A 13032-nucleotide genomic window follows, 5' to 3' on the forward strand; every position below is an offset into this window, starting at 1 on the left:
ACCTCAAGTGATCTGCCTGCCTCAGACTCCCAAAGTGTTGAGATTAGAGGCTTGAGCCACTGCGCATGGTCAGGAATTGTTTTCAAGGACATTGTTAGAGCTGGAGGCGCATGACTGAGAAGGAGGCACGTGACTGAGGAGGCACGTGACTGAGAAGGGTGAGGTGCTATGGAGCAAAAGGGAGATGCTACCTAGAGATCAGGAAGCTGGGACTGCCCCTGGCCTGGAGCCCAGGAGCCCACACTCGCCCCCAAAGGACTCCAGGGCTGCCACCGTTGAGCAGAAACTTAAGAGTGAAGCTGCTCAAAGCTCCCCATGTGCAGGTGGTGATCCCTATAACCCCACTGCAGTCCTCTACCCTGCAGCCAGCAGGCTGATAAACAAGGCTGCTTCCTCCCACCCCACAGCGATCTTTCACAGGGGCCTCCAATTTGCAGAATCTACCCAGCAGCCAGCTGACAGGGCATTCTGGGAAGTGCAGAAAACTGCCTTGCACCACCCTGGGATACCCATGAGAATGGTGCAAGGTACTGTCATGAAGACAAAGTGAGCCCCTAAAAAACACAGCTAACGACAGGATGAGACTAACTCACTGAGCTTTTTCCAGAGCCGGGAAGTTCTCAAGGATAACAGTCTTGAATTCTGCCGTCTTAGGTTTAAAGCTTCCTTTTTTTACATTTTTTTCTCTTTGTAGAGATGTGGGTCTTGTTATATTGTCCAGGCTGGTCTCAAACTCCTGGCTTCACGTATTTCTCCTGCCTCAGCCTCCAAGTGTTGGGATTACAGCTGTGAACCACACTGGATTTGTTTTGTTTTTTTTAAAATGGTGAGCACTTCTTTTCAGTCTGAAGATTTCCTGCTTGGCTTCTCTCTCTACTTCTCAAATGATTAATGACTGCAAACATCACCTGCCAATTCTACAAGCTGAGCTTCTCATCTCTATTCTCTCTCCTTTCCCTCCCTCCCTCCCTCTTCTGTGCTCTTACCTAATGTTAACCCATCCTGTTCTCACACATACTCAAAAGAGAAAGACAAGCCATACAAAAATAACAGCCAGCTAGAGAAACAAAACATCTAACAGCTTCAAAATATGTCATCACTATGGCTTGTTTCTTGTGTGGACCAAAGGACCCTCTTGTGTAGCTGCTCTTGTGTAGCAGTTCCCTGCCCGTCTTTTGTGAATGTCAAGGGCTTTCCCATTTACAGAGGCAAGGCCGAGAGGGAGAGGGAGTCTGCAGCTCTCCCTCCAGCCTGTGCAAACTGCCAGGAGTCGGCTCTGCATAAGGCACAGTGCCATTTGGTCATCACTCAAGAACCAGTGTGTGCTTTTAAAGTAGATCTGCTCCCTTCAAAACCTTTTTTTTTTTTTTTTGAGAGTCTTGCTCTGTTGCCCAGGCTGGAGTGCAGTGGTGTGATCTCTGCTCACTGCAACCTCCATCTTCTGAGTTCAAGTGATTCTCCTGCCTCAGTCTCCCGTGCAGCTGGGATTACAGGTGCTTACCACCATGCCCAGCTAATTTTTGTATTTTTAGTAGAGACATGGTTTTGCCATGTTAGCCAGGCTGCTCTGGATTGTTTGTTTTTGAGACGGAGTTTCTCTCTTGTTGCCCAGGCTGGAGTGCAAGTGGCGTGATCTTGGCTCACTGCAACCTCCGCCTCCCGGGTTCAAGCAATTCTCCTGCCTCAGCCTCCTGAGTAGCTGGGATTACAGGCACCTGCCACCATGTCCGGCTAATTTTTTGTATTTTTAGTAGAGACGGGGTTTCTCCACGTTGGTCAGGCTGGTCTCGAACTCCTCACCTCAGGTGATCTGCCCCCCTCGGCCTCCCAAAGTGCTGGGATTACAGGTGTGAGCCACTGCGCCTGGCCAAAAATAAAATTTTTGTAGAGATGCTGCCTTGCTATGCTGCCCGGGCTAATCTCAAACTCCTGGGCTCAAGCGATCTGCCCGCTTCAGCCTCCTAAAGTGCTGGGATTACAGGCGTCCACCACCTCGAGTTCAAAATTCTTCATTATTTTCCATTACTCTTGGAATGAAAGCCAAACTTTTTACCCAGGGCCGGAGCCAGTCCCACCTACCTCGATAACCACACCTCCCGTGCTCTCTGCCTCCCTAAGCTCCAGACACACTGGCTTTTCAGTTCCTCAAACTGCCCATTTTCCTCGTCAGGTGTTCTCCCTAGAGCCTGACTTGTTCCGAAAGCGCATCTTGTCTCAGTCTTTCTGTATGAGTGGCTCCTTTTCTTTCTTCAGTTCTGGGCACAAATGTCACTTCCCAGAGGGGCTGTCCTATCACTTGCACATGGTTTTGTTTCCTTCGTAGCATTCAGCATTGGAGGTGTTCTTTTTTTTTTGAGATGGAGTCTCCCTCTGTCGCCCAGGCTGCTGGAGTGCAGTGGCGCGATCCCAGATCACTGCAACCTCTGCCTCCTGGGTTCCAGCGATTCTCCTGCCTCAGCCTCCCGAGTAGCTGGGATTACAGGTGCCCACCACCACGCCCAGCTAATTTTAGTATTTTCAGTAGAGATGGGGTTTGACTATATTGGTTGGGCTGGTCTCGAACTCTTGACCTCAGGTGATCCACCCACCTCGGCCTCCCAAAGTGCGGGGATTACAGGCGTGACCCACAGCCCCCGGCTGGAGGTATTCTTATTTATTTTTCAGTCTCCCTCAGACCTGAAAGTCAGCTCTAAGAGGGCAGGGACCATGGCAGCCCTGCTCACTGGCTGTACCCTTGTGCCTAGCAATGCCTGACATGTATTTCTGTGCTCAATTATTTGCGCCAGGACCTCAGGTCACAGTGGTGAAGAAGACACTACACTTAACACGCTCCAATTCAAACCTCTGCCAAACTGTGCTCCCTATCTCAGTAAATGGCTCTTTACCAAGGCCTTTCTGCTATCTCAGTAAGCTGTGCTGATACTCCACAGCAGCTCCCTCTTGAAATCAGACCCCAAACCCTACCACTTCCCATGATCCTGGCAGAAGTTAAGCTGGTGGCAGGGCGCGGTGGCTCACGCCTGTACTCCCAGCACTTTGGGAGGCCGAGGCGGGCGAATCACGAGGTCAGGAGATCGAGACCATCCTGGCCAACATGGTGAAAACCAGTCTCTACTAAAAATACAAAAAATTAGCTGGGTGGCGCGTGCCTGTGATCTCAGCTACTCAGGAGGCTGAGGCAGGAGAATTGCTTGAACCGGGGAGTCTGAGGTTGCAGTGAGCCGAGATCGCACCACCGCACCGCGAGACTGTCTCAAAAAAAAAAAAAAAAAAAAAAGTGAAGTTGGACCCCTTACTCTTCCAAGGGCCTCCCCACTGATTCAGAGAGAATTCTGCGGTATCCACGGCTTTCCCTGGTCTGGCCCCTGACCATCTCCTGCCTCTCTCCTCCCCGCTGCTGTCCCCTTGGTACTCCCGGCCTCCTGAGGGCCACGTTCCTGGGTTCTCCTAATCATCTTCTACCTGGTCTCTGTGATTCCGGCCTTACGCGCACCCACGCCCTCCCAGCCGGCAGCTGCAGGGATCCTTTTAAAACTTCCCGGGACTCCTTCGCTCAAACCCTACCACGACTTCCCATTTTCCTTAGAAAAAAAAATCCAACAGGACCTAGCCCCGGGCTGCCTGTCAGACCTCGGCGAGCACGCCAGGCTCTGCACACCGTCTCTTGGAGCAGTCCCGAAGAGGCCGTTCCCACCAGACTCCGGGACCTCCTCAGGGCAGCTCCCCCTCCTCCACCCTGCAGGAAGGCGCTTCTCTCAATCACCCCGCGGCGCAGCAAGCCTGGCCCCGCCACATCGCCAGCGCTGGTCTCTGCTCTTCCACCGGTCGCCTGGCTACCGGCGCAAGACGCATCCGCTGTCCGCTTGGTCGTCCCCCCTGGACTTTGTGCTTCAGGAAAGCGTCACTTTTTGCCCACGGCGGCACGCCCGGTCCTAGTACAGCGCAGGCGCTTAACACACAGCATCCAGCGACGAGGCCCGGAGTCAGAGGGCTTTGCTTGCCCACTCACAGAGCCCTCACCCGCGGATCAAAGTCGTATTCCGCGACCGCAGCCCGGAGACTCCCGAGAGCGGCGCAGCGCAGCGTGCCCCGCCCCCACTAGGCTTTCGGCTCCCGGCTCCGCGCCGGGCCTCGCACTCGGAGGCGGTGTCCGAGCGCCGGCGCATGCGCAGATTGGGCGCGCGAGGCATCACGGAGTTCGTAGTTTCCCCGACGGGCCGCTCCCGGCCTCGCGGCCGCGCCTCCCCACACTACAACTCCCACGGGGCAGCGGGCGCAGCTCCCCGCAACCACCGGCTGGCCGGGCAGGGCAGCCACTTCGCGGTCAGGCCCGCCGGCTGCGGGCGCTCGCGTGAGAGGCGGGAAGATGGCGGATGTGGTCGTGGGCAAAGATAAGTGCGGGGAGCAGCGGCTCATCTCGCTGCCTCTATCCCGCATCCGGGTCATTATGAAGAGCTCCCCCGAGGTGTCCAGCATCAACCAGGAGGCGTTGGTGCTCACTGCCAAGGCCACGGTGAGGGGGCAGGGCGGGGGTGTGGGCCGCCCTTACCCGTCGCGCCCCGCCCCGCCGGGCTCTAGGCACTGCCTAGTCCCCTTGGGCCCGCGCGCCGCCGGCTGCCCTTGCCGGGCTCGCGCTCGCCCGGCTGTCCCCCTCCCACGCCGGCGCGCGCTTCGGTGCCCGCGCGCCCCCGCACTTTCTCGCGCGTCTTCGCCCCGCCCACCCCGCGCCGCTCTCTCATGTTCTTGAGTTTCTTCGTCCCGCCTACCGCGCGCTTCTCCCGCCCTTTGTCGCCTTCCTTCGCTCCGCCCGCCCCTTCCTTCCATTCGCACCTTCGCCCCGCCCACCCCACTGCCCTCCCGCCCTTTCTCTCGCGCTTTCATTCGGCAAACCCGTAAGCTCCCGCGTTCCTCTGCGCGCCTTTCGTCCCTCCCACCTGTGCGCTCCCGTCCTCCCTCGCGTGCGGCGCCGTTTCCGGCCCTGCCCGTGGGCGTCGGCGCCTAGTGGCGCTCTTCTTATTTGGGTTCTTTGGGGGCTCTTTCACCCGCGACTCTCTACTCCCGGCCTGCCTTTTTCTTGTCACTGGCCTGCTTCGTGCTTTGAGGGCCCTAAGTCCTCCAGTGTCCCGTGGGAGGGGCAGCCGGGCGCTTCACCCGCGACTCGAGGCTCTTTTCCCGCGGGTGCGGTGCCAGCTCCAGCGGTCCGAGGCTTTCGAGCCCTCCCGCCCGCCACACCTGGCCCCTCGTCTAAGAGGCAGCACATCCCCCAACCAGAATTTAAGGAAGTCCGGGGAACTTAGTTTTACAGCCTGCTTAGCATCCTCCTGGATGCAAAATAGATAATTTTGTCTTTTTTTAAAAAATTGCGTCTTGATAGTGTTAGGCCAGATGTTTTCCTTTTCTGATACTGGGCCATGTTTCAGCTACACAGTTAAATGCTTTAGCTTGTCTTGGATTCTATTTTCCAGCCCCTACTTGTAGTTAAGTATATTATGTCCCTGCAGTGTTGGACTAGAACTAAGGGAAGTGGGAAATTACAGGTTTCTTGCCCGCTTTATGTCAGAGCCATGTTTTCCTAGAGCCCAGGGAAATAATTGCATATTCAGCATTTCATCTGGGGACATTTGTATTTTCCTATACAATTTCTTTCTATTGGTATTAAGGAATGAGGATTTATGCAGGCACTTCTGACCCATTATTTTATTTTTTGAGATGGAGTTTCCCAGGCTGGAGTGTAGTAGCACTATCTTGCTCACTACAACCTCTGCCTCGCGGGTTCAGATGATTCTCCTGCCTCAGCCTCCTGAGTAGGTGGGATTACAGGTGCCTGCCATCACACTCGGCTAATTTTTGTATTTTTTGGTAGAGACAGGGTTTTACCATGTTGCCCAAGTTGGTCTTAAACTCCTGACCTCAGGTGATCGTCTGCCTCAGCCTCCCGAAGTGCTGGGATTACAGGCGTGAACCACCACGCCCGTCTTTCTCATCCCTTATTAACTGAACTAGATGCATTAAAGTCAAAACCTTGAGAAAGAGGCTCAGTTCAGCCTCTAAAAATGAAGACTTGGCCCTGCTATAAGAACTGGGGTGCAGGAGGGAGAAGATCAGTTCCGGTTGTTTCATTAGGTCTGAGGGTTGTATGTCAGTTCGTAGAATAGAAAAGTTTCGGCAAAATGTGAGCTGTGGTCACTATAGTTGTAGGTGACCACCTTAGAACAGTGTATACACCTTAGAAACAGTGTATGCAAATAGAAGACTAAAAAGGTATTCCTGAGCCAAATAGAATTTTTGAATGGCTTTTTGCTGCTTTCTATTTTTTTTTTCTTTTTTTTTTTTGAGACGGGGTCTCGCTCTGTCGCCCAGGTTGGAGTGCAGTAGCGCGATCTCGGCTCACTGCAAGCTCCGCCTCTGGGTTTACGCCATTCTCCTGCCTCAGCCTCACGAGTAGCTGGGACTACAGCCGCCTCCACGCCTGGCTAATTTTGTTTTTTTTTTTTATTATTAGTAGAGACGGGGTTTCACTGTGTTAGCCAGGATGGTCTCGATCTCCTGACCTCGTGATCCGCCGGCCTTGGCCTCCCAAACTGCTGGGATTACAGGCGTGAGCCACAGCTCCCGGTCGCTTCTTTTACTCTAGAGGTTGGTCATTAAACAGTTACGATTCATCTTTTTCGTAAGTTAGACATCTAAAATAAGCCTCTGGAAAATGCCTGCTTCTCCGCCAATTTTGATACTGGCTTTGCTTTCTTTCTGACCTCATGTTTTTCTTTTCCCCAGTGATTTCTTTTTTTTTTCTTTTCTTTTTCTTTTTTTTTTTTTTTGAGATGGAGTCTTGCTTGATCGCCCAGGCCAGAGTGCTGCAACCTCCAACCTCCACTTCCCAGGTTCAAGCGATTCTCCTGCCTCAGCCTCCCAACTGGCTGGGATTACAGGCACCGACCACCATGCCCAGCTAATTTTTGTATTTTTAATAGAGATGGGGTTTCACTGTGTTGGCTAGTCTGGTCTCAAACTCCTGACCTCAAGTGATCCGCCTGCCTCAGCCTCCCAAAGTGTTGGTATTACTGGCGTGAGCCACCACGCCGGGCCTCCCCAGTGATTTCTTGTAATTTAATTTGAGAAACCAAGAGAATCTGAAGTCTTAATATACTTTTAAGCCTGATTAAGGAATCAACAATGTAATTTTAAAAATTAAGCTCTGTGGTACATTTTCAAAGCACACCTTTCATTTTCATTTTTCATTTTGTTTTAGGAGCTCTTTGTTCAATGCCTAGCCACCTATTCCTACAGACACGGCAGTGGAAAGGAAAAGAAAGTACTGACTTACAGTGATTTAGCAAATACTGCACAGGAATCAGAAACTTTTCAGTTTCTTGCAGGTACTTAGTCTTTGAAACATTCTGGTTAAAAAATGATTAGTAATCAATAGCTCTTTCCCCACCCCTTGCCTCCCTTCTGCTCTCCCAGAATTAGACTTTTTACTACTTTTTCCAAGCCACAAAGTACTATGAGCTGTCACAGGAAGATGCTTTTAGTCTCTCTGTTTGAATGTGTTTGTCATGTGGTCCACCTAGAACAATAGTGAAGCCAACAACATTCACAAGATGTTAGTTGGCCGCGTGTGCTGGGCAGTCCTTTACTGTCTACAGGGACCCTGCCTGCCACTGAAGGGAAAACTCAGGGTGGGTCTACATGCCCGTAGTTAGAGCTTAAGTCTACCCTGGGGCTAGCCGAGGCTATCTCACGTAGTCGGGCAGGGTTGCTCATAAAAGCAGCTCATAGAGACACCATGGTTTGTACTCATTGGAATGGAAAGAGGCCTATAGCGTTCGTTAGGAGACAATGCTAGTTTCTCTGATATTTTACCCAGAAATGTAGCCTGAATTTCAACTTGTTTTGGAACCTCTTATAGAGGTCAAAGCAGGAACTAGTACATTTTGAAATGTGCATTGGTGTGTTCATAGTCTACCATAACCAATTGCTGATGTACGCTTTATGTTTTTAAGATATATTACCAAAGAAGATTTTAGCTAGTAAGTACCTGAAAATGCTTAAAGAGGAAAAGAGGGAAGAACATGAGGAGAATGACAATGATAATGAAAGTGACCATTATGAAGCGGACTCCTAAACCAAAAAAGTGCTTTAAAAACAAGCCTGGCGAGGACGGCCCTGGACCCACTCCACTGTCTCTAAGTAAACACAGCACTGCCTGCTTTTAGCGTCTTTACTTCTTCACAGACTTCCAGTGCGTGGTATTCTTTCGAGGTATTCTTTCCAGGCCGAGATTGAGCACCTCATGCACCTACGCCACAAACAGCCGGAGGGAAAGCGACCCAGACAGCAGCCCCTCCTCGACAGGCCCACCCTGTAGCTCAGGCACCAAGAAAACAGCCGATACTGGCAGCCATTGCAGCTCCAAACTGCAGAGGCAAGGCCAATTTTAACTTTTCAATTTACAGTCGATTTTGAAGAGCTTCTACATATCAGTTATGTAAATTCATATATGTATATTTTGGAATCAGTTCTTATAAACAGCTTGATTCAGTTTTAGCTAAATTTATAGTTTATAGGTAGTATGTTACATTTGAATTTTTGTCTTAAGAAAAGTTGACTGTTCAGATATTTTTCTACTGTAAAGAAATATACTTTTCTATTAAAGATCTGTACATATTTTTACAGTAAAATGCTTTATGGAACTAGTTTTAGAGCCGTCTATGGCTTTAAGGCCTTGCTTACTGCCTGCAAACTTTGAGAAATTTAAAAATAAGCATTCTAACACTTTTATTCCCGCAGAAAAATTCTGAGTCAAATTATCAAATCAAATACAAAAATAAGTGTTACCTCTTGTATAAGCATGTTGTACTAAAAAAAAATTTTGAAACATTTTGTATATTGAAGATCTCTCTCATCTTACTGTTCTTTGCTTTAAATTCCTGGCACTTCTTTTTACTGTCTATAAGAGAAAACCTATCATAAGCCCAATTTTTTTTTCCCACTTAGGGTAAATGTTTGGCTCCTCTCATTTCATTATCTTTTTTTTTTTTTTTTTTAAGACAGATTCTCACTCAGTTGCCCAGGCTGGATTGCGGTGGCGCTGTCTCAGCTCACTGCAACCTCCGCCTCCTAGGTTCAAGTGATTCTCCTGCCTCATCCTCCCGAGTAGCTGGGATTACAGGCATGTGCCACCATGCCCAACCTATTTTTGTATTTTTAGTAGAGACGGGGTTTACCATGTTGGCCAGGCTCGTCACAAACTCCTAACCTCAAGTGATCCACCTGCCTCGGCCTCCCAAAGTGCCAGGATTACAGGCGTGAGCCACCATGCCTGGCCTTCATTATCTCTCTTTGAAAAATAAAAAAGTTTATAATTTACATTCAGTAAAATCACCCTTTTTAGTGTCTAGTCTGTGAATTTTGACAAATACATAGTTTTGTAACCAGTCGATAGGACAGTTCCGTCACCCAGGACATTCCCCTCTGTTCCCTGTACTTAGTCTCTTCTCCTGCCTCCTAGCAACCACTGGTGTTTTCTGTCCCTCTTGTTCATTAACTTTTATTTTAAAATAAAACATTTTAAAATCTACTTTTTGGTGTACAGTTCTGAGTTTTGGCAAATGCAGTCAAGTCACCACCACCACCACCACAATTAACAACTATATCACCCTCCAGTAAATTCCCTTGTGGTCAACTCCTTCCCCACCTTTTACCCTGGCAACCGTCAAGCTATTCTCTGTCCCTATAGCAGGTGTCAGCAAATTTTTTTCTGGAAAGGGCCATGCAGTAAATAGTTCAAGCTTTGTGGGCTTTTATAGTCTCTGTTCCTGCTGCTAAACTCAGCTGTTGTAGTACGAAAGAAGCCAGATAATTAATATATGAAGGAATGCAGGTGGCTGTGTTTCAATAGAGCTTTATTTCTGTAAACTGAAACTTGAGTTTTGTGTAATTTTCATGTGTCATGAAATATTGTTTTCTCCAACCATTTAATAATGTAAATACTTGTTAGCTTATGTGCCATTAAAAAATGACTTGATTTGGCTTACAGACCAGAGTTTGCTGGCCTGTCTTTTCCAGAATGTCATGTAAATGGAATCATTCAGTATGTAGCATTTGAGTCGGCAGTTTTTCTGTTTAGCAGAATGCATTTGAGATTCATACGTGTTGTCACAGGTATCAGCAGTCCATTCCTTTATATTGCTGAGTAGGATTCCATTGTATGGATGTATCTGTTTATCCATTTTCCAGGTATATGGCTAATTACCCATTTAGATTGTTTCTAGTTTTGATGATTGTAATTTTTTTTTTTTTGACAGGGTCTCACTCTGTCACCCAGGCTGGAGTGCAGTGGCATGATCATGGCTTACTCAACTTCCGCCTCCTGGGTTCAACTGATTCTTGTGTCTCGGCCTCCTGAGTAGCTGGGATTACGGGCATGGCGTCACCACACTTAGCTCATTTTTTTGTACTTTTAGTAGAGATGGGGTTTCACCATGTTTGCCAGGCTGGTCTCAAACTCCTGACATCAAATGATCCACCCACCTCGGCCTCCCAGTGATGGGATTATAGGCATAAGCCACCACACCTGGCCTTGATGACTATAATTAATAAAGCCCTGTAAGTATTTGTGTACAGGTTTTGTTTTTATTTTTTGAGATGGAGTCTCACAAACTCTGCTGCCCAGGGTGATGTGCAGTGGTGTGATCTTGGCTCACTGCAACCTCTCCCACCTAGGTTCAAGCCATCCTCCTGCCTCAGCCTCCTGAGTAGCTAGGATTACAGGCGCCCACCACCACACCTGGCAAATGTTCGTATTTTTAGTAGAGATGGGTTTTCGCCATGTTGGCCAGGCTGGTTTCGAACTCCTGAGCTCAATTAATACCTGCCCACCTCAGCCTTCCAAAGCGCTGAGATTACAGGTGTGAGCCACTGTGCATGGCCTATGTACAGGTTTTGTGTGAACATAGGATTTCATTTTACTTGGGGATATGCTTATGAGTGGAATGGGATACAGAAGTTTATAAGAAACTGCCAAACTGTTTTCCAAAGTGACTGTGCCATTTTGCAGTCCCACCAGTAGTGAGTTCCAGTGGCTCTGCAGCCTCTACAAAAATTGGTGTCAGTTTTTGTTGTTTTGAGAGATTTATATATTCTTAATACAAGTTATTTGCCTGACAGGAGATTTGCAAACATTTTCTCCCAGCCACTTTTCATTCTCTTAATAGCATCTTTTTTTTTTTTTCGAGACTGAGTCTTGCTCTGTCACCCAGGCTGGAGTGCAATGGCACGATCTCGGCTTACTGCAACCTCCGCCTCCCAGGTTCAAGTGATTCTCCTGCCTCAGCCTCTCGAGTAGCTGCGATACAGGTGTGTGCCACCATGCCTGGCTAATTTTTGTATTCTTAGTAAAGATGGGGTTTTACCCTGCTGGCCAGGCTGGTCTTGAACTCCTGACCTCAAGAAGTGATCCACCCACCTCGGCCTCTGAAAGTGCTGGGATTACAGGCATGAGCCACCGCGCCCGGCCTGAAGCATTCTTAAGGCACCATAAGTGTTTGAGATCTGATCATTCAGGGAACACTTACCCTTTCGGTTCCTCCTTGAACCGGGTGCCAGGTTGTTACAGTAGCTTCCTAAGTGGTTTCCTCACAGTGCCTATAGCCTTTCCTCGTTCCACCTTGCATACTGCTGTCAGATTATCAAAATGATTTTATGAAGATGAATCTTTTGCTCCCGGTTTCAAGTGTTAAATCATTACTGCTTCTGGCCATTCAGTAAATGATGGTGAAATAGTGAGAATATAACAAAGGCCACATCGAGTGGCTATACTGCTGTAGATGAGTTTCTGTGTATTCTTCCGGTTTTGACTACCATGTCCCAGGGCCAGTGGGCACAGAGGTGCTTTGTATACTAAGAAGTAGTAAAGGGTTCTAGATACATTAAGAAAAAAGTAAATCTTGATTTTTGTTTAAAAAAATAAGACTGCAGAACAAGATAAATCAGAATGTTAAGGTTAATTACCTATGTGTTGTGACTAGAGATAGTTCTTTATCTGAATTTTCACATTTTCCTGTAACATTGTTCTTAAAATTTGGAAACCCAAAATAAGGACAAAATCTTGGCCTGCCTCAGCAGTGATGTACAGCCTAGGGATTTGCTGCCATTTTGGGGCTTTCTTAAGAAAAGGAAAAGCCCGGCCGGGCGCGGTGGCTCACGCCTCTCATCCCAGCACTTTGGGAGGCTGAGGCGGGCAGATCACCTGAGGTCAGGAGTTCAAGATCAGCCTGGCCAACATGATGAAACCCTGTCTCTACTAAAATACAAAAGTTAGCTGGGCATGGTGGTGGCGCAGGCCCGTAGTCCCAGCTACTCGGGAGGCTTAGGTGGGAGAATCACTTGAACCCGGGAGGCAGAGGTTGCAGTGAGCTGAGATGGCGCCACTGCACTCCAGCCTGGGTGACAAAGTGAAGCTCCATCTCAAAAAAAAAAAAAGAAAAAGGAAAAGCCCCCTTTTCCTTTCCCAGCACGTCATCTTCTCAGTAAAGACAGCAGAAGTCAAAAACAGCCCAGTCAGGGTGAGGCCACCAGGGATTTGAGAGCAGCGCCAATGTGCGTAAGCCTAGCCAGGATAGAGTAGCAAAGTGACTGGCCAGGCTGAGAACCAGGACGGTGCCAGCTCAGGTTCCCACACTCAACACAGAACTCAGGACCTTGCTCATGACAGGCTTAGCTGAATGGCTTCTTGATCCTTTCTCATGCTGCAAGAGCAGAAACAGCCAACTGTCTGACACACCATGGCTGTTCCCACTCGTCCAACTCATGCCTGTGGTTCTCATCCCCCAAACCCAAATCCTCGGGTAATGCTCAGCTCTGCCAAGTACATTCTTCAAGGAACAGCCCCCTGTTTGTGGAACAGGGCTCTGGACTTCCATCCCTGAAGGCACGCTTCTGCCTCGGGAACTGGAATCATACATAACCTGTGCAGAACGAAGTGCCTAAAGAAGTAGGTGAGGAATTAAAGATTTTTGGAAGAGGCAGCTG

At 48.8% G+C, this 13032-nt stretch overlaps 1 protein-coding gene across 1 annotated transcript; it reads left to right on the forward strand.

Annotated features, from left to right (window-relative positions):
- Window positions 1–3731: 3731 nt before the first annotated feature.
- Window positions 3732–9580, forward strand: CHRAC1 (chromatin accessibility complex subunit 1). Its single transcript, XM_054499830.2, has 3 exons — window positions 3732–4513; window positions 7250–7376; window positions 8004–9580. Exons 1-3 carry the CDS (start codon window positions 4367–4369, stop codon window positions 8123–8125), a joined length of 396 nt encoding a protein of 131 aa, XP_054355805.1. The 5' UTR covers window positions 3732–4366; the 3' UTR covers window positions 8126–9580.
- The last annotated feature ends 3452 nt before the right edge of the window (window positions 9581–13032 follow it).

The sequence above is a fragment of the Pongo pygmaeus genome, chromosome 7 (genome assembly GCF_028885625.2).
Source record: "Pongo pygmaeus isolate AG05252 chromosome 7, NHGRI_mPonPyg2-v2.0_pri, whole genome shotgun sequence".
NCBI lineage: Eukaryota > Metazoa > Chordata > Mammalia > Primates > Hominidae > Pongo > Pongo pygmaeus.

Coding starts and splice junctions, on each gene's coding strand:
- CHRAC1 (XM_054499830.2), top strand. CDS start 4,367: ATGGCGGATGTGGTCGTGGGCAAAGATAAGTGCGGGGAGCAGCGGCTC. Junction 4,514..7,249: donor TGCTCACTGCCAAGGCCACG/GTGAGGGGGCAG, acceptor ATTTTGTTTTAG/GAGCTCTTTGTTCAATGCCT. Junction 7,377..8,003: donor AACTTTTCAGTTTCTTGCAG/GTACTTAGTCTT, acceptor TATGTTTTTAAG/ATATATTACCAAAGAAGATT.